This window comes from Microtus pennsylvanicus, chromosome 3, assembly GCF_037038515.1.
Source record: "Microtus pennsylvanicus isolate mMicPen1 chromosome 3, mMicPen1.hap1, whole genome shotgun sequence".
Taxonomy (NCBI): domain Eukaryota; kingdom Metazoa; phylum Chordata; class Mammalia; order Rodentia; family Cricetidae; genus Microtus; species Microtus pennsylvanicus.
In genome coordinates, this window is record NC_134581.1 from 5,608,298 (window position 1) to 5,628,403 (window position 20,106).

At 47.6% G+C, this 20,106-nt stretch overlaps 1 protein-coding gene across 1 annotated transcript in view; it reads right to left on the reverse strand.

Annotated features, from left to right (window-relative positions):
- Itga9 (integrin subunit alpha 9) overlaps window positions 1-20,106 on the reverse strand; it is a 307,991-nt gene that overhangs the window by 103,240 nt on the left and 184,645 nt on the right. Inside the window, exon 18 of the mRNA XM_075964201.1 lies at window positions 4,326-4,476. Coding sequence (XP_075820316.1) covers window positions 4,326-4,476 — 151 coding nt within the window. The remainder of the gene's footprint in view (window positions 1-4,325; window positions 4,477-20,106) is intronic.

Genomic DNA, 20,106 nt, shown 5'->3' on the forward strand with positions numbered 1-20,106 from the left:
CTGGAACTAGCTCTTGTAGACCAGGCTGGTCTCCAACTCACAGAGATCCGCCTGCCTCTGCCTCCCGAGTGCTGGGATTAAAGGCGTGCGCCACCACCGCCCGGCTATCTCTATTTCTTTTTTAAAGATACTTGGTTGTCTGGTGAAAAAAGATCTAAAATCTAGGACCCCTCTTTTCCCTTTGAGAAGAGGAAATGGGTAAATGCTGCTCAACATCTCACAGATCTGACCGTGGCAAGGTGGTGGTGGCACGCATCCTTAACTGGTCCTTGTCACAGACACAGCTGTACTGAGACAAGGTGGTGGGATGCATCTTTAACTGGAACTTGTCACAGACGTAGCTGTACTGACATGTCTCAGGCTAGACCGGAGCCTCCCTTCACACGCCGCGAATGCACAGACAAAGCTTCTCATGCCGAGGAAAGCTGAGCTCTGCTTTAGAACGTAGGCCACTCTGTGATTGGAGATGGACATCTGGGGTTCTCCATCACTTCCTGGTGCCCACGGCCACCAGAAGGCCAGCAGTCTCAGGGACCTGCACTTTAGACTTTCTCTCTGTGCCAGTACTCAGGCAGCGCTCACAGGTGACACACCTGGTTTAGGGATCGCAGTCCTGGCCTCTGGGTACCTGCCCTCCTCCGCCTTCTCTCAGCTCTTTATGGGCAAAGGGTGGGGCCTTCAGAAGCAACCCAAACAGGAAGTGAGCAGCAGGGAAGACACAGGACAAGAGTGGCACCTGGATCGGGGCCAGGTGAGGATCTCCTCTTGGCATTATGCAGGAAGTTCAAGGTAAAGTCACCAGGGTTTCAGGGTACCGGATTAAAGACAGGAAGGGGGCGGAAGAGACTTATTATTTTCTAAGTATTGATTTCCCCCCAAAGGCTCTCTTACAAGGGTTAGCAGTGAGTTCATTCATCATCTTAATGGCCAGGCCAAGACGGCTATAAACATCTAAGGGTTGCCTTTTCCTGGGGGCGACTATTAACTCGATAAGAGACACCGGAGACAGCAGAGCCTATTGGCAATCAGCACGTTCTGTGGCCAGGGGAGCAGCAAAGAGTGAAGGAATGCCAACTGTACTTTGCTTACACACAGAAGGTTGGGGTGCACTTCTGCCCCCGCAATGCCTGACTCCTCATCTCCACTGACACACGTCGCTTTGTTCCTGTGCACAGACACACCGGTTCCTGCACTGAACCTTCCGCTCATGGAAGGGTCAGCTACCCCCTCAGATATAAAACTATGCAAACACATTAGGTTTCCAAATCCTCCCTCAATTCAGATTAGAAAGCTGATAGGCCTTATCATCTGGCGCCGTCCTGAGTCGCTTGCCTTGAAAGTGAGAAGAGAGATTCCCGAGAGAAACGGAACACCCGCTCCATGGCAGAGGTAGATATTAGTGGGAAGACTCACTTTACAATCAAAACAAACTCACCGGCCCTGATGCCACTTGTCATAAAGATGTAAACTGACCTGGTAGTTACCGAAGACTGCAAAGCCCAGACTGACTGGAAATTCAAACCATTCCCTTCTCAGAAACAGCAAAAACGAGCTTCCTCGATAGACAACCATGCCCCTCATTAGGCCTTGTAAATGGGAGGAGTAGAAGGACCCAGGGGCCATCCCCTCATCTCGTCTCTCAAGGTGATTAGAAGGCGGAGCCATCACCAAGACCACAGCCAGACTCAGTGACTGATGACGATGGATTGGGGACTACAGCCCTGAGCAGCTCGGCGAAGCTCTGCTTATGGGTGTTTCTCCCACACGAGCTCACGACCACCCTTTCCTCCTCACGCCTCCGCCTTCCACCACTCTCATCACTGAATCCTATCTTCTCGCTTCTCTGGTCTGATGGTGCCTCCTGTAAGAGGTCACTGAGGGTGCCCAGCATTCTGAGAGGATTGCGTTGCATATCACCAACCGGGTAAAAGGCTCAAATTCACACCTGGAAGCACAGTTTCTGCTAGAAGTGTGTGGCTTTGCACCATCACACAGCTGGAGAAATCACAGGCTGAACCTTCTGTCTGGTGTTGGACCACCAGAACACCAAGCAAACCGTGGGCCTGGATAGTATGTTGTGGCATACGGTGGGAGGCAGGGGCCTACCACTGTTGGGACACATTACACACACACACACACACACACACACACACACACACACACACACACACGGCACAGACTCCACTCAATCCTTAGCACACACTAACATCATAGTGCGAGAAATTGTTGCCCTGGCCCAAGGTTACACTGATCATCAGAGAGGCTGCTGGAACTTCAGTTGGAGCCTGCCAAATCACCAGTGTTCACAACCCCCATCTCACACTTGACACTGTAGACGCAAACTCCAGCTTAGCGTCTATCGTTCTGAAGCATAGATTTCATCCTAAAAGTCATTAGCTTTAAAGATGACATGGATGCTTCATCTGGATTGACTTTTTTGTTCTCTTCCATTCGTAAACACATGTGCATTCATGCACGAGCGCGCGCGCGCGCGCGCGCACACACACACACACACACACACACACACACACACGACCTCCAAATGCTAATATATTTGGCTAGTTAGTTTGCTGCCAAGGGAAGGATGTGAGATGCACCAAGGATGTGGAAAAGGTTTGACCGGTGATACAGAGTCCCATGACAGACAAGCAGGTTAGGGCAACAGACCTAGTACACAGGAGGAATAGCTAGGCTGGAAGCCCAGACCAGAGGCCTACGGGCTGGACAAGATCAGGAACATGTTTTGTTTGGCTTATACCACACTCAGAACACATCTTAATTAGCTGCCAAAGTAACATAAAAATGAAGTTCTGGTTTTTATTGAAAAATAAAATCTGGCAGCACCCGTTAACACTCCCACTTCAATTACTGGGCCACTGAAGTGGCTGACCTACGGGTGACGTCAGAACCCTCCATCTCCCAGAGAATCTACCACAGTCTTTCCCACACCTGGACACCGTCACCTATGCTCACACAGGCCTCGCCCAACTCCTGGCTCTGTGATGCTCTCTAAGCAACTCTACTCACAACTTCCAGGGGCCTAGGAAGTGAGATTCCCGCTGGCGGGTGCCAAGAGCCCTGCCCACAGGACTTGCACCCGTCAGGGTGTTTCACCAGCTTCCCACTGCCAGTGCCCAGCCCTCTGCACTAGAGGGCACTGTTTCCGGAACCACAGAGGTCCTGCTGGCATGCACATGGCAGTTCTGATGTGTTGGGGAACAGTATCCCAGGAGGTCCCCATCTTAATTCTTAGACCAACGATTTTCAACCTTCCCCATACTGCGACCCTTTCATACAGTTTCTCATGGTGTGGTGAGCTCCAGCCATAAAATCATTTTCATTGCTACTTCATAACTGTAATTTTGTTTCTGTTATGAATCATAATGTTAATACCTGGGTCTAAGTTTTCATCATATAGTGATTCAGGTTCCATGCGAACACCAGTTCACCGAGCCCCTCGCTGCCAACCAGGAAAACCTGCAAATACCTGCACATCTGTCACCAGAGCTACTGGGTAGAATGGGGTGCGTCCTGCCTCCTCTTCCTCTCTCACAGGGGTGGGTGCGCCGAGGGGCATTGGGGAGAGAGAACGCAACAGTTGCCCTTTCCTTTGGGAATCATGATCTATAAACTTCAACTCATTGGAATAAATGATTGACTCTACGAAAGCTCATGGAAATCATCGGACTTTCTCAAATCCCTTGAAAGTGGCTGGAATGAATATATAAATATGGCAAAGTATCAGCTGACGTAGAACCCATGTACCAGACAGCACGGAATGCACTGTCAGGGATCGGAATCATGACAAGAAGGAGTCCGTCCACACTTATTTTTCACAACTACCAACACAAGACTGAAATTTTACAGAACGTATATATGAAGGAAAAAACAGCTGTAGCCACTCAGAGAGGGCCAGTCCACCAGAGAGAAGGGACGGAACACGACATAAGGTAGGCACTCTGGGCTGTGCCAGCCACGTCCTCACTTCAGGATGGAAGGGCATTTCTGGTAACTCCAAGTTCCTTATCAAGGAGTGGTTTTTGTAGCCTCATTGCATGCCCCATGCTACAAACAAGTCAGCAGGTGTTGGAGACAGCAAACGGCTCCTCTCAAGGGAGCTCTCCCTTCCTTCTGCCACATGGGCTCCTCTCGGGGGAGTTCTCCTACCTTCTGCCACATGGGCTCCTCTCAGGGGAGCTCTCCTGCCTTCTGCCACATGGGCTCCTCTCAAGGGAGCTCTCCCTACCTTCTGCCACATGGGCTCCTCTCAGGGGAGCTCTCCCTACCTTCTGCCACATGGGCTCCTCTCAGGGGAGCTCTCCTACCTTCTGCCACATGTTGATGAAGAAGAGTTCCCGGGAAACGTTGAAGGACACATTGGCATCATAGGCATCGTCCCCAAGGTTGGAGATGGAGATGTTTAGAGAGATATTCTTCACAGCCCCTAAAGCTAGGTATGGGGTTTTCTCATCAACACTGCAAAGAAAAACAAAGAGTGATCAGTAGCCTTACTTACGTGATATAGCAGGAGGTAGTAGTGTGGGGTGCTGGGAATGGGAACCCAACTCTCAGGAGCCCCACCCAAGAGGAACATGGCCTTGGAGAACCAGCACCCATGGGCCTCTGCTTTTTGTTTGTTTTCCTTTTACTTAGAACATGGGCTTCTGTGCTTTTGAATTCACTAGACTGTCACATGGCTCCCAGGAAACTCTACACATCAAGTGGGAAAGCTTGAAAACATTTAAAAAGTTTTATGTGAAATTCCTCCATTCAGTTCTTCTGAGCAGATCCTGTATCTTTGTCATCACAGATGTGATGTTTTGTGTTGACTGTCAATGTGACAGAATCCAGAACTGCCTGGGAGATGGCCTCCGGGCACATCTGTGTGCAGTGCTAACTGAGGTAGGAAGACTCTTCTCACTGTGGGTGGTGCTCTTCCCTGGGCACGTCTGTGTGCAGTGCTAACTGAGGTAGGAAGACTCTTCTCACTGTGGGTGGTGCTCTTCCCTGGGCACGTCTGTGTGCAGTGCTAACTGAGGTAGGAAGACTCTTCTCACTGTGGGTGGTGCTCTTCCCTGGGCACGTCTGTGTGCAGTGCTAACTGAGGTAGGAAGACACTTCTCACTGTGGGTGGTGCTCTTCCCTGGGCACGTCTGTGTGCAGTGCTAACTGAGGTAGGAAGACTCTTCTCACTGTGGGTGGTACCCTTCCCTGGGCACGTCTGTGTGCAGTGCTAACTGAGGTAGGAAGACTCTTCTCACTGTGGGTGGTACTCTTCCCTGGGCACGTCTGTGTGCAGTGCTAACTGAGGTAGGAAGACTCTTCTCACTGTGGGTGGTACTCTTCCCTGGGCACGTCTGTGTGCAGTGCTAACTGAGGTAGGAAGACTCTTCTCACTGTGGGTGGTACCCTTCCCTGGGCACGTCTGTGTGCAGTGCTAACTGAGGTAGGAAGACTCTTCTCACTGTGGGTGGTGCTCTTCCCTGGGCATGGACTGTAGACTCTGAAACAGAGCTGAGTACAAGAGTTTGTCTCTGCTTCTTAGCGTGGACGCAATGAACCATGGCCCTTAAATGTCCACTGCTGTGACTTCCTGCTGTGACTGACTGTAACCTGGAAGTGCAAGCCAAAATATACCCAGTCTCCCTCAAAGCTCCTTCGTTGGAGAATTTTATCCTAACAACCGGAAAGGAACGTAAGACCCTGGAGACAGACTCCTGTCACGTCAAGGAGACAGAAAATACTCATAACCAGCTGGAGAAACCTCGGAGGGTAGGAAGTTACCTGACCTGGAGGAGTAGGCTGCAATTTTCAGTACAGTAGTCAGGGGAGCCTCGATGAGGAGGTGGCCTCTCACCAGAGAGCAGGATGTGTGGAATGGAGGCTTGCTAAGGAGGATCTCTGAGGGGGGCACAGAGCTGGCATGTGCCAGGAAGAGAAGGAGGCCAGAGAGTATTGATCAGGTTGAGAGGAAATGCCCAGAGATGTAAAGAAAATGAGGCTCTGTAGGTCCTGGGGTGTCACCGTCAAGACCGTGGTGTAAATAGGATACACATGGGATTCCCTACCAGCTCTGAGCTAAGAAGTAATGGCTCTTGGGACCACGTCAGGGGGAGGCTCCTACTATATATGATGCAAATCTTCTGTGGAACACTTGAGAAAAGCTGGGGGAGGCACCTCCTGCAATAAGTCAGGGGGAAGAGGTGAAAGGTCAAGCCAGGCCCTTGCAGCTGAAGTATGGAGAAGAGTCATACTGGAGGTGTTTCCAAGGTTGTGCCAACCTTGGATTTTTCTCAAGAGTTGGAAGAGGGATGTTAGTAGATGAAGAGCCAAGGGCGGCTCCAGGGCTTCGAGATTCAACAACCACATTTAGGGCTGCCGTTTAGTGGGAAGGGAAAGACTGTATGTAGAGAAGGCTTAGCAGAGATAAACCAAGTGCCTGTTGCATTTTATAGAAAACACAGAGGCAGCTTGACACATGAGCGGGGAGTTGGAGGCATTTGGGTTGGAGATCTATACGTGGGGTGAATTTGAAGGACACCAGAGAATGGGTGTAGATGGAGCTGTACTTTCTCATTTAGGGTCTGATGAGAGGAGACAGGTGTAGCTAGGTATGGAGGAAGGAAACCAGGACAGGTGACACTGAGCGGCCACATAAAACTCTTTCTGAGGGAGGAATGTCAGGCTTGTCCAGCATGGCAGAAGGTCAGATCAGCATGAGGAACTAGAACTGATCACTAAAACTAGTTAAGTAGAGCAGGGTTTAGACATTTTTACATGTGACCCCTATACAGCTCTCCGAGTTTTATTTATATTGCTGTGATAAAATACTCCAATAAAGCAACTTACAGGACAAAGGGTTTATTTCAGATCACAATTCTGGGTTGTTGAATGCTGGGAAGTCAATATGGAAGAAAACTTAAAAACGCCTAGATACAGCCCCTCCTCAGTCAGCACAGAGAGAGACTGAATACATCATCACACAGCTCTGGTTCTCTCTTACAGTTCAGGACCCAAATGCAGACGACGGTGCCATGCACAGTGTGTTGGGTCTTCCCAGTCAATTAATGCAATCCAGAAGCCCCCCCCCACAGACACAGACATGCCGAAAGGCCAGCCTGATCTACACAGATCCTCACTTCATTAATGCAATGCAGAACCCCCCCCCCACACACACAGACATGCCGAAAGGCCAGCCTGATCTACACAGACCCTCACTTCATTAATGCAATGCAGAACCCCCCCCCCACACACACAGACATGCCGAAAGGCCAGCCTGATCTACACAGACCCTCACTTCATTAATGCAATCCAGAACCCCCCCCACACACACACATGCTGAAAGGCCAGCCTGATCTACACAGACCCTCACTTCATTCCCAGATGATTCTAAATTATATCACGCTGACAATTAATGCCAATCAGTAGAGTGTCTGAGAAGTGTTTACATGACCCTGGGTAAGTCAGTATATGAAACAAGTATACAGATCAAGCATTATTGGTAATAAACCATAAATCTATTTTAAGATAATTCTTTGGTATACATATACATTGAATATCTATTAAAGACGAAAGCAAGTTTGTATTCTAATGACATGGGTATGATAATCTGTGTAGCACAGTAATCCTTGTACATACTAATTCGTGTTGCTCATATACTCACGGGTATGGGGCCACAGAGTGGACTCAGCGGGTCAAGGAAAGAGAGAAGATGAAATTGTGAGGAGGTAGGGGGATGTTTGGGAAGTTTTAGGAAGAGGAGGGGCTAACTATGATCAAAATACATTGTATACATGTATGAATGCATGAAAGACTCAAAGGATAAGCATGTTATTTAAAACAGATTTTAAAATAGACTCATTTTATACGTAATAAAGAGTAATAGTAGAACATTATTAAAACCGTTTGTTTCCTATAATTAAATCATTATGCTTCTATAAAAGCAGAAAACATGGTATGGACAGCAAAAAAACTACAGGCTGTAGGAGAGAGGCCTCACCTGTGAGTGTGAATATTTAGGCAGTGGTCTTTGGCACTGTGGGGATGACGGCACATAAAGTTCAGAATGGAGGCTCTACAAAGAGGCTAGGTGATGTAATGTGGGCTAACACTGCCAGGAGCATCGTAAATCTGAGTTAAACCGAACTTATCGTGAGTTCAGAAACCTATTTCTGAACCAGGACCAGGATTTCGCAGTCCTCCACGTTCAGTTATATAAAACCCATATTGGGTTGTGGCCAGCATGGACGAAGCTTGATGTACACAAAGGTCACTGGTGACCTTGTGTGAATTCCACGAGTGAACCAGGGTAGAGAGCCTGACTGGCATGACAGAGGAGCTCATCAGAATCGTGAGTTCAGGTGGGTGTGGGAAGGTGCTTCTCTCAGCGGAGGGGAGGGGAACAACAGGGTAGAGCGGCTGGGGAAGTGGGCTGTGAGATAGGAATTATCACAGTGCATTTGTACGTGAATGGGAGAGGCACAATGAAGGAACACGTTGACGGGGAAAGTGGCTGGTGGGACCTGGTGAGCACATGGAAAGGCGGAAGCTGAATGAGCAGAGCATGAGGCATGGCTGTTGGGTGTGGTTGGAGAATTCGAACTTCCTTTGGAGCTGTTGGTATGTGTCACTGAAAGTGAAACAGAGTCAAAGGCAGGGAGAGGAGAGAAGGGGAGGATGTTGGGTTGTGGCAATGTCAAGGAGAGCAGGGAAGTGAATGGGCCAAGGATGATGTGATGGGGATAAAGGTGATAACAAGGATGAGGACCAAGTCATATAAGCTCTGGGCAAAATAGAGTCATTCCAGAGGGAGATGTGGAGAAGCCTCAGAGTTTGTGCAATGGACAGCTGTCTCTTTTGGTTGTTTGGCTCAGTGGCTCGATGATAGATGTGAGGAGTACATCAACAGATAGGGGGAAGGTACTTCTCATGGTCACTAAGCTGTGGGCATCTGATTAAGCAGTCCTGTCTTCTAAGGATGTTCAGTGGCTTAACTTTGGTGATAATGTTCCCAACCACAGCTCTGAATTTTGAGTGCTTCATAAGGCCATTGCGGTCCTGTGATTACCTGGCGTGGCTGCAGAAGGTTTAAAGAACCAGAATTCGCTTCCTCGAGATAAACCTTGCCTCCCTTGTTTCCTGTTGAAGTTGGTCGCCCCCTCCGGGCCCCTTAGAAGTCTCATCTAAACCAGCTCATATCTTTCCAATAAACTAGACTTAAATCAACTGGCATATGTTATGCTGTCTGCTTCAATTAACATAGCTAATACAGTGTGCAAGAGAAGAGGACTATTCAAGCACTCAATAGGCTACTATTCTTTGAAATATAGATTTGGGGGGAAGGAACATCATTATCCATCTCCGGAAAGAAGCCCCACTCCAGTGGGTCTGGCATGCCAACAAGAAAAACATGCTCAACAAGAAATCTGATGGCCTTGCTTTGGAAGCGAGAGCTCCAGGGATCCAAACAAGATGTGAAAAATTAACTCAGAGAAGAGTTTTAAATTCTTGAATGGTCTCCAATGAATTAAGACCCTGACCTCAAGCTATTGTGGCAATGATTTATTATTGTTGGCCACTCTGGTTTTAAACAATTGATGGGTTATTTCTGTCCCCGTTTGCTTTTGTAACATGAAAGAAAGACTCCTCAGACCTTGAATTATGTGACAGCATTAACCTAGCTCTATCAAGAGAAGGACTTGCAGACAAGCTCAGAGATGTCCAGTCACCTCAGAGTGACCAGTCTCTGTGGGATATTAAGCAGAGACCACATAGGTAGGCACAGCACCACGGGCTACAGAACCACTGCCTTTGCCAGTGTCGTAGTTCACAAGACTAGCCTCTTTCTCTCATGTATAAATGCCAAGGAATCAGGCCAGGGACATCTGAACTTATGCCAGGCCCCACAACACGGGCCTCTGCCACTTAATCACGCAGTAAGGTCATCCCTGGGTTTTCATAGTCAAGTGATTCCAGCGTGGGTCTGTGATTAAGGAACGCCAGGCACCTTCCAGGGTAAAATGTGAACTCAAAACTTTTTAAAAGAAACCTCAAAGTTGTTTTCATTCTTTCTCTAGAGCTAAAACTCTATAACCAAAACAGTAGGCTGCTGCTCCCTGAGTTATTCTTAGAAATGAAACGAAAATACGATTTGCTAGCATGGGGCCCAGTACTGTCAAACAAGCCTTTCTGAACCCTCACAGGAACTTATGAGAGTCACACTTTCAGAGACAAGGAAACCCTGAAGCAGAAACTAAGGGGACTGGGTAAGAACCAAGAGCTGCCCGTGTCCACAAAGCCCTCTCCTCTCCATTTTCACCCATGTCCTTGAGTCCCATCTGCCATGGCGCCAGGAGGGCCTTCTTGATGTCGTGTGAATAACAGACATCTCACTGTGAGCTCACCGGCCTCTTGAATCCTCATTAGCTCTACTCGTTCTTTACCAAGGTGGCTACATACTAATTTTTTTTTTGTTTTTTTTTTTTTTTTTTTTCGAGACAGGGTTTCTCTGTGGTTTTGGAGCCTGTCCTGGAACTAGCTCTTGTAGACCAGGCTGGTCTCGAATTCACAGAGATCCGCCTGCCTCTGCCTCCCGAGTGCTGGGATTAAAGGCGTGCGCCACCACCGCCTGGCACTAATTTTTAAAATTTTTAAGAAGTTTCATACATTTGAACAATTAAACATGATCATTTATACCCCTAATTTCTCCTTTCACCTCCCCTACCCAACTTCGTATCCCCCTTCTCTCTCTCGCTGATAATTCACTCTTGTAGTGAGAAAACGTCATGACCAAGGCTACTTATGAAAGAAGGCATTTAATCAGGGCTCACATTTCCAGAGGGTTAGAGTCCATGGCCATCATGACTAGAGCATTTGCTGGGAACACGGTAGCAGGCAGGCATAGCGCTAGAACATTAGCTGGGAACATGGCGGCAGGCAGGCATGGACTAGAGCATTAGCCAAAGGCTTACATGTAATTAATCCACAGCCACAAGGAAAGGGAGGGAGACAGAGAGAGAGATCACTAACTGGGAATGGCAGGGGTTTTTGAAACCTCATAGCCCAACCTCAGTGAAATACCTTCTCCAATGAGGTCATAACTCACAATCCTTTCCAAACAGTCCCACCAACCGAGGACCCAACATTCAAATATATGACCCTATGGGGGGCCATTTGCATCCAAACCACCACACCCACTGAGCCCACTTGGTCCTGTCTATGTGTGTAAGGGTATGGGACCAGTGCTGTGAAACACAACTTCCAGACTGGACATGGTTATGCCACTTAGGACGTCACAAGAGCTGCGGCTTTACCTGCACAAGATCCATCCAAACCGAACTGCAGCAGAGGGGTGGGAGGAACTATTGGCAGTTGATAGCTAGCTCTGGGGGAGGGAGAGTCATTGTGTTTGATATGTGGCTACTGGTAGATCTCACATCTTAATTAGGGACAAGGAACTGTGCTTTCACCAGCAGGGTCTAACAGTAGAAGGCAGGGGCCTTTGTCTTGGATTGCTTACCACTGCACTCCCAGGGGCAAAATCAGTCTTGCACCAACTTTCTAAGGGAAGGCAATTTCCTCACAATTAGGAAGACGTTCTTCAACAACTGAGAGCACCATGAAATGCCTCAAAGGGAACTGTTGTGTCTGTTATTTCATCCTTGCGTGGGTGGTCAGAGGCCAGGCTCTCCCAAGGGAGTTCTAGGAGCCGCATCATTGCATGCGCCAGCAAACACCCCCAACAACTCCATGGCAGACCATCACCTCAGCCCTCACATTTCCCAGGAGAACCTGAGTCTGAGAGAGGACCCACTCAGCTGAGGTCACCCAGCCAGGCCAGGTCTGAGCTGGAGCTACCATCAAATTCCCTAAGCTCTCCATGCTGTGGCTCTCTGAGAACAAACTCCATCAGGAAGGGCTCTGGCAAGAAAGGTTCTTTTTAAAGATATCTGAATAGAACAGGGCTCTGTGAAGAACAGCTTCTGAGACAGCCCTGCCAAAAGTTTAAAACAATTGAGCACAGTTGTACGCCAGACATTCCGTGGGTGCTTGTTTATTTAATGAAGGACAATCTTTCTAATTTTCAAGGAATTTTATCCTCCGATAAATTTTCCCATTAATTCTAATTTGTTCGTGCAGCCTTTTAAGTGGGTCATGTTCTTTTGAATGATGTAGAATTCCTCTCTTTTTGCTGTGAATACCATTGGTGAATAAAGAAACTGCCTTGGCCTGTTGATGGGGCAGAACATAGGTAAGCAGGGAAAACTAAACTGAATGCTGGGAGAAAGAAGGAGGAGTCAGGGAGAAGCTGGAGAAAGACACAGGAACTTTAGCCAATAAGCCACAGCCACGTGGTTATACAGATGAATAGAAATGGGTTAAATTAACATGTAAGAGTTAGCCAACAAGAAGCTAGAGCTAATGGGCCAAGCAGTGATTTAAATAATATGTGATTATTTCGGGGCTGAGCAGCTGGGGACCAACAAGCGGTCTCCTCTGACATTTGAACATAGATGCCTTTGGTATTTCCATGTGAAAGGCATCTTCAACAGTCACCAAAGATTTGAACTGTACTGTTTCTAGAAGGCCCATCTTCCAGCACTTTCATATCTTGCTGAACACATATTGCTTATTTTTTTATTAAAAATTACTCCAGAATATACCTTAGTATTGTGTTATCTATATGGGCATTTTGCCTGTATGGATGTCTGTGTATTATATACACGCCTAGTGTCCACGGAGGTCAGAAAAGGGTGTCAGTTCCCCTGGAACTAGAGTTAAAGACAGCTGTGAGCTACCATGTGGGTGCTGGGCATTGAACCTGGGACCTCTGGATAAGCAGTCAGTATTCTTAACCATTGATCCATCTCTGCAGCCCTAATACATGTTAAAGCAGCTACTTTTTGAACATGTTAAGGGGCTCCTAATTCTTTAGCAAGAATTCATTCACTGTTCCCAATGTCAGGTGCTGCTGGTAACCAGCTGGGCGCTGTGTGAGGCCCTAGATTCTTGGTTGCACTTGTTCTCTGGACTCATTCCTTCCAAGGAACACAATGACCACCCAAAGTTCCTCACTGGGTAAACTGGATGCTTTATGTTATCGGTGACTTCTGCTGAATCCATATGGGAAGAGGACTTTCCTCCTGTCCAGATACTCCACCCTGCACACACCACCACTCGATAATTTTTTAATGTTCTTAAAGACCTACACTGTGACCTTACCTGGAGATATAAGCTACTTGCCATAAAGTATGATTTCCTCTCGCTGCTGGCATTGAAGTGGACTAAGTGAAGGGCACTAACTATGCAAGGTCTCTAAGTGTAGCCAAGTAAATCATACCCATCAAAATTATCACTAAAGAGAATTTTTCCGTTACAACTACAGGAAAAATAAAGTAAACCAAATTGGATACTTAAAAAAGCCATCAGCTTGAAGGCTGGGGATGTGACTCAGCAGCAGAGTGCTTGCCTCGCATCTGTAAGGCTCCAAGCTTAATCCTAGCACCGGAAAGAAAAGCCACAGTGATAGTATTTATCTCTTAAAAACCCACTTGTAAACTATCCGGTGGGGTGAGAATGGAGGGCAATCTGGAAGGAGCTGGGGGAGGGGAAGGAATATGGCCAAAATACGTTAGATGAAAAACTTACAAAACAAGTTAAATAGCCTTGTGAGTATTGAGAAATAGAGAGAGAGAGAGAGAGAGAGAGAGAGAGAGAGAGAGAGAGAGAATGAATCTCTGTGAATTTTCCTACAACGTAATTTATTAATTTTACCTAAATCTGACGTTCAAGGCTTACACATCAGGCACGTGAGTACTGTTGGTCACATGTGCTATGCTGGGCCAAGAAGGTGAGCCATGAGTGCATGGGGAGCAGGAATGTCCTAGGGACACTCTAGGAGCAGGTTTGAGAGCAAGTGGTACTTTCAGGACTGATTTCCAAAACTCACACAGGGAAGGAGATGCTGGGGAACTGATGAGGGCTGTGGCATCGAGCCAGTGACCTTTCTGGGTACCCAGAACTTAATACTTAGTCATCTGCAGAATACTCAGGAACCATGAAGAAGCACATGTCTCAGGGCTATCCCATTAGGGATGAGGAATATCTGTCCACTTATTCCAGGCAGTCACTGGTCAAGGGCTGTTGTAGCAAGGGAAGGTGCCACCCACTCCAATCATCTCTGATGGACAGAAAAGATGCAGTTCCTGGTAGCAGAACCTGGCCAGAAATTTGGGGCAGGGATAGAAGCGATGTAGAGAGTATGTCTGCTACGAGGTCCTCTGCCAGGGTTCTCAACAGGAAATAGTCAGTGGGTAAAGCCTGTCACTCAAGTTAGTACTGTTACTTCTGAAAAGGAGGAGTCCAGGCTCCTTGTGGACGGAGCCCCAGGTTCTGCATAACACATCTTCTTTGTGGTCCACAGGTGGTTTCCACAAGGGTACATCCCTGGTACCATAGTTTCAGTCTCTTTCCTGTGTGTTCCCTCCACGTATGTGTTTGTGGGAGTTTCAGGGAACATATGTATGTTTGTAGGAGATGCTGGGAGCACACATGTGTGTTTGTGGGGGCTGCAGGGAGCATATGTATGTGTTTGTAGGAGATGCTGGGAGCACATGTGTGTTTGTGGGGGCTGCAGGGAGTACACATATGTGTTTGTGGGGGTTGTAGCCAGAGGTCAACCTCAGATTCACTCCTCAGGAGCCACCTACCTAGTTTTTGGAGATGGGGTCTGTCACTGACCTGGAGCTCACTGGGTACATTAGACCAGCTGTCCAGGGAGACCCTGGGATACATCTACACTTCCCCAGCACTAAGATTACAAGCAAGCATCACCACACTCAATGTTTTATGTGGGTTCTGGGGATCAAACTTAGGTCCTCACACTTGCCCAGCTCTACATAGTTTTGGTTTCTATGGTTACTTCCAGTCCACTCAGTCCTCACATCCTGACACATATGGGTAATAAACACGCTTTATAGCCAGGACTGACCATGGGAGGACTGCAGGAGGGGCAGGCACAAGTCATCCATGGCTGACGGTTGTTCGTAAGACCTTCAGTATAGAATGCTGTCTGTGCCCTAAAGCTGTGCCCAGGCTTTCAGCATTAGACACATAGATACTACCCTGTTGGTGAGCCCTAGAAGGTAGCTGTGGACACCCCAAGACACAGACAGCATTCAGTTCTAGAACGCAGCTAAGGAGGTCACCCCCAGCAGCTGTTTAAAGGCCAAGAACTCTCACGGTCAAGTCTACATGAGTATACCAGCATTGTTCCACAGCTCCCTGGATTTCTATGGATACATTTCTGCTCTAAGCCAATTCCGGACCTCTTCTCTGCCACACTGGCAACTGCTCTTGATAAAAACTGACTGCGCTGCGACCAATGACAAAAACTTCCACTCTCAGATCTGTGACATTTCTATACATCAAGAGTTAAAAGCTGGCAACATCAGCTGGCAGGGGTGAGATACCAGAAGAACTGACCTCATCAGCTACTCCAGAGTCACGAGTGTTATGAAGACCAAGACCAAGCCATGGGAGGTAAACAGTAAAGCTATCTCCGGAACAGAGGGAGGAAAATGCATCCATGTTTATTAACATGTCTTAGAGGATGAACTAAAGAGACTCGGGAACTTTCAGCACTAACAGGGTTGTCAGAACCAATGGGGATTAAATATGGTAGTGGTTCATTAACTGACTTGAACGCCAACGGCAGTACTATTTAACCTCATCCCCATGGCGACCAGGATTCGAATCTCTACTTCTCACAAGTCCACACAGGAAAACAGCCTATGCCAGTCAGTTCACTAGATAGAATTCAACCAGAAAGCAGCACCAGGCATGGTGGTACACACCAGTAAGGCCAGCACTTACAGGCGGAGGCAGGAGGATCATTAGTTGAAGGTCATCCTCAGCTAACTAGCAAGAGTGAAGCCAGTGAAATGCATGATACCCATTCTCAAAAGTAAAAGACAAACAACAAAAGACAAGAACACACCCAGGAGCTAGGTACAATCATAAGGGGGCAGCATGGAAACTAGGAACAACAAGCAACTATCATCCTAATGCTGGGAAGAGAATGTGGCTTGTATTAGTTACTCTAGGCTGCTGTGACAAAATGCCACGGCCAAAGCAACTTGCACGCTTATTTTAGCTTCTGGCTCCAGAAGAAAGTCCATACCATCAGGGGAGGCATGGCGACAAGAAGAGGAAATGGTTCATCACCATCTCAACTGCACACTGGAAGTTGAGAAAGCAACATTTGGAAGTAGGATAGGCTGTAAGCCCTAAAGCCTGTCCCTGGTGCAAGGCTCCACCTCCTAAGCCAGGACATGGGTGGTTGGGTGTGGGACTTCAGTGTCAAAGTGCATGTGGCCAAGTCTCTGTTTTCATGTTTTACTTAATGGGCTCAAAGAGAATATCAATACTAATTCTATAATAACAGTCATTTTATTATGGCATATTACTATTATTACTCTACTGTTAGTAATTTTACTCTGTCTTATTTGTAAATATAGAGAGAAAATGTGGTTTATGTGATGGCTATTCTTGGTCGTCAACTTGACTCCATCGGGAACTAACTAAAATCGAGATGGCTGGGTATGCCTGTGAGGGATTTTCTTCTTGACTGAATGATTTGAAGTGGGAAGATCTTGCCTAAATCCAGATGATCTGAGGTGCAAAGATTCACCTTAAGTCAGGGTCACACCTTGTGCTGTCAGCTTGAGTAAGGACACGGAAAGCAGAAGCCTTTGCTCTCTGTCCGCTTGCCCTCACCCTGGCAGACAAGCTCATTCCTTTTCTGCTATGAGCCGCTTCTTTCTGAGTCCAGTACACACAGAAGACCAGTTGGGAATCTAGACCTGTGTACTGAACAGCTATTGGATTCTTGCATTTTCCCATCAGGAGACAGCCTTTGTTGGAATAACTGAACCATAACCTATAAGCCACTCTAATAAATCCCACGTATATGAATACATATATTCATTCTATCAATTCTGCTTCTCTAGAGAACCCCAACTAATACAGTTTCTAAGATTTAAGTTTTGCTATAGTTTCAGGCATTTTCTACTAGTCTTGGGACATATTTCCTGAGGAGAATTAAAGATGATTAGAACTTTCATATGTATGCTTTTATATCCTCAACAGTGTGTAAACACAAACCATTAAATAGAATATGCACATGTAACTGCCAACGTTCTCTTTGCATCTGGCCATGCTCTGTGGATCCTTCCTAGTCTCATGGAACAGGCCCACGGGGCACTTAGCTCCAGCCGGAGATGGAGGACTCTGGAAGGCACTCCCCCATTCCTGCAGCTGGTCAGAGAGATGGTTCCTAGGACTGAGTATCTGGACTGAAAATCCATTTATACAAAGGTAGAAATACTTTTCACGTTCCTTAACTGCACCCACCGGGGTCAGTGTTAGTTCGTAGAGTCAGGGTAAAACACATTTACTGAAGAGAAACAAATGAAAACAGCAGCTCCCTGGCAAGGTTTGGAGAAGCATAGTCAGTCCATATTATTTAAAGTAACTGTGCTCATATCCCTGGGGACTCTGGCCGCAGAACCAGCCCATTCAGTAATCCATTTAACGGCAGGGCCAACACGTGCACCAACAACCTTGTTTCTCCTAATACTCCACCCCCACCCTGTCTCCTGGTCCCTCTCGGTGGCTCAAGAGCTTCCTGTCCCATCGGTGTAAATGTTGAGAGAAAGGCTGCTTCCCAGATAGCAGAGGAATTCAGAGCCTCATCAGCCTTTGCCATGAAGCCTTGGGACATCTGGAATGAATCAGGTTCATTCTCTGTAACTACTGGATTAAGGACTAAAATCCTTTGGTGGGGGGGAGGGGAGCAGAGGAGTTCCCAGGTCTGTGGGCTGTTTGGAGGTCTGATGTCATGTGAGAGGCAGAGGGCGGTGGAGGAATGCCTGCCTTGGCCCAGCCAGAGAGAGGCCCACTGCCACGCCACACGGTGTCCCATATGCCTGTGCTGTTTGGGTAACCTGCCAGCCTGATGACCGAAGTACTCTTTTAGGGCACATTTCCCAGTGGGTGACATCAAATGGCAACAGGTTAGAAAACAAAACAAAACAGAAAAACCCCGAAATGGCAAGTTTTCCTAATCGTACATACCTCCTGCTGTGAAGTGAGACAGCCACAGGGGAGCAGGAGCCCCAAGCTCCCCCCACTGCCCCACCCCATCTCTGGGTCTGTGAGCCCCCACCCCACCCCACAGGTGTAAATAGGCACACGCTGTTCAGTTGCAACCACCAGGCAGCCCCAGCACATGCCCACAGTGTGGCCACCCACATGCCACCACAGCAAGGCCCTCCTCTTTGAGCCTGTGCGTTCTTAAGCTCACATCCGCTCAGAGGGAACTCCCTGTGTCCTTAGGGAGCAGAGAACAGGGGTTGGCTGTAGGTGTCACCACAGGTGCTGCAGGGAGCCACAAGGACTGTGGCTTTTAAGTTTGGCTATATGGGTCCAAAGAAATGATCTGGCCTTCAAAAGAAGACCCACTTCTAGATATTACGACATTGTGGTTTCCTCTGGAACATGCTTTTCTCATACCCAGTCTTTACCCACATGCAGAGGAAACTTCTAGAACATGTTTCTAACCTGGTTTAGTGCTGGTACATCCCATTGGCCGTGCAGTGACGCCAAGGGACCCTTTCTCAAATGATGCATGGCCTGGAAAGTGGGATAATGAAGAAATCAAGCATACAAAAATAGATTATTATATTGACCAAATGTGTGATCTAGCAACATATGCTTCCTAAAATAAATAATAAATTAATGATGAGTTGTGGAAAAGGATTTGAAATTTGCCACAACTCTGAGGCAGGGACAAATGACATTTCAAAGTATCCACAGTATCATCTAAAAGCATCTGTCATTTCTGTGTGTGACAAAGTCACAAGTCCTGAGCGTGTCACTGTGGCTTACTGCCCACATCCACATTTAGATAGAATGCTAACGTTCTCTTTGAAGCTAATGACGATCAAGATGTAACTGTCCTCCTGTCTCAGCTCACAGACCCTATGAATTCCAGCTCAGATCACCAACAGGGCATGGCACGCAGGTTGAGGCAGCTCCTGCTCCATGGGACATGATGGTGGGGTTTGTTTCAGGATGGGGAAGAGAGCTGTGATGGAGGGGAAAGGAGGTGGGGAGGGCATGCCCAACCTCGGATGCCAGGAAGAAAGATGACAAGGGAATTTTTAAAAGGCATGCAATAATAAAATCAGCAGCTAGGGCTGACCCCCTTCACCTCAGTCCCATCCCTGCATTAACAGCAGCTTCACCAGGATCCTTCCTCCCCTGCATTATCAGCAGCTTCACCAGGATCCCCCATCCCCTGCATTAACTGCAGCTTCACCTGATCCCTCCACCCCTGCATTAACAGCAGCTTCACCTGATCCTCCCACCCCTGCAATAACAGCAGCTTCACCTGATCCCTCCACCCCTGCAATAGCAGCAGCTTTACCAGGATCCTTCCTCCCCTGCATTAACAGCAGCTTTTCCACAATCCTACAACCCCTGCATTAACTGCAGCCTCACCATGATCCCCCATCCCCTGCATTAACAGCAGCCTCACCATGATCCCTCATCCCCTGCATTAACAGCAGCCTCACCCAATCCTCTCGCCCCTGTATTAACAACAGCTTCTCCACAATCCTACAGCCCCTGCATTAACAAGCCCCCTTTTCCCCAACCAGTGCCATTGTCCTTGGCTTCTCAGTCTGCCCTCATTGTCAGCTATGTTCAGAGAGTCCCGTTTGATCACACGCTCCATCAGTCCCAGTCCAAGCCTGCTGCTCTTCATAATTTGTTTTTTCTCTCTCACAACTACAAGTCTGCCCTGCTGTGGTGAGTCTAGTATTTAGTGGTAAGAGATATAATAATTGGGAAAAAAATCTTAACAGAATGGGAAGATGTGAGGATTCTAGTGGCATTGTTCTCTTGGTAAGTCCCTTGCTTGGGGTCCAGTTATTAGGACAACAGTTCTGTCATCGCAATCCTGCTGGAGAGACTCTGACACAGAACCTCCCACGACTATCTTTGAAAGCTAAAAAAACCAAATAGAAACTTTTTAGGTAAGCA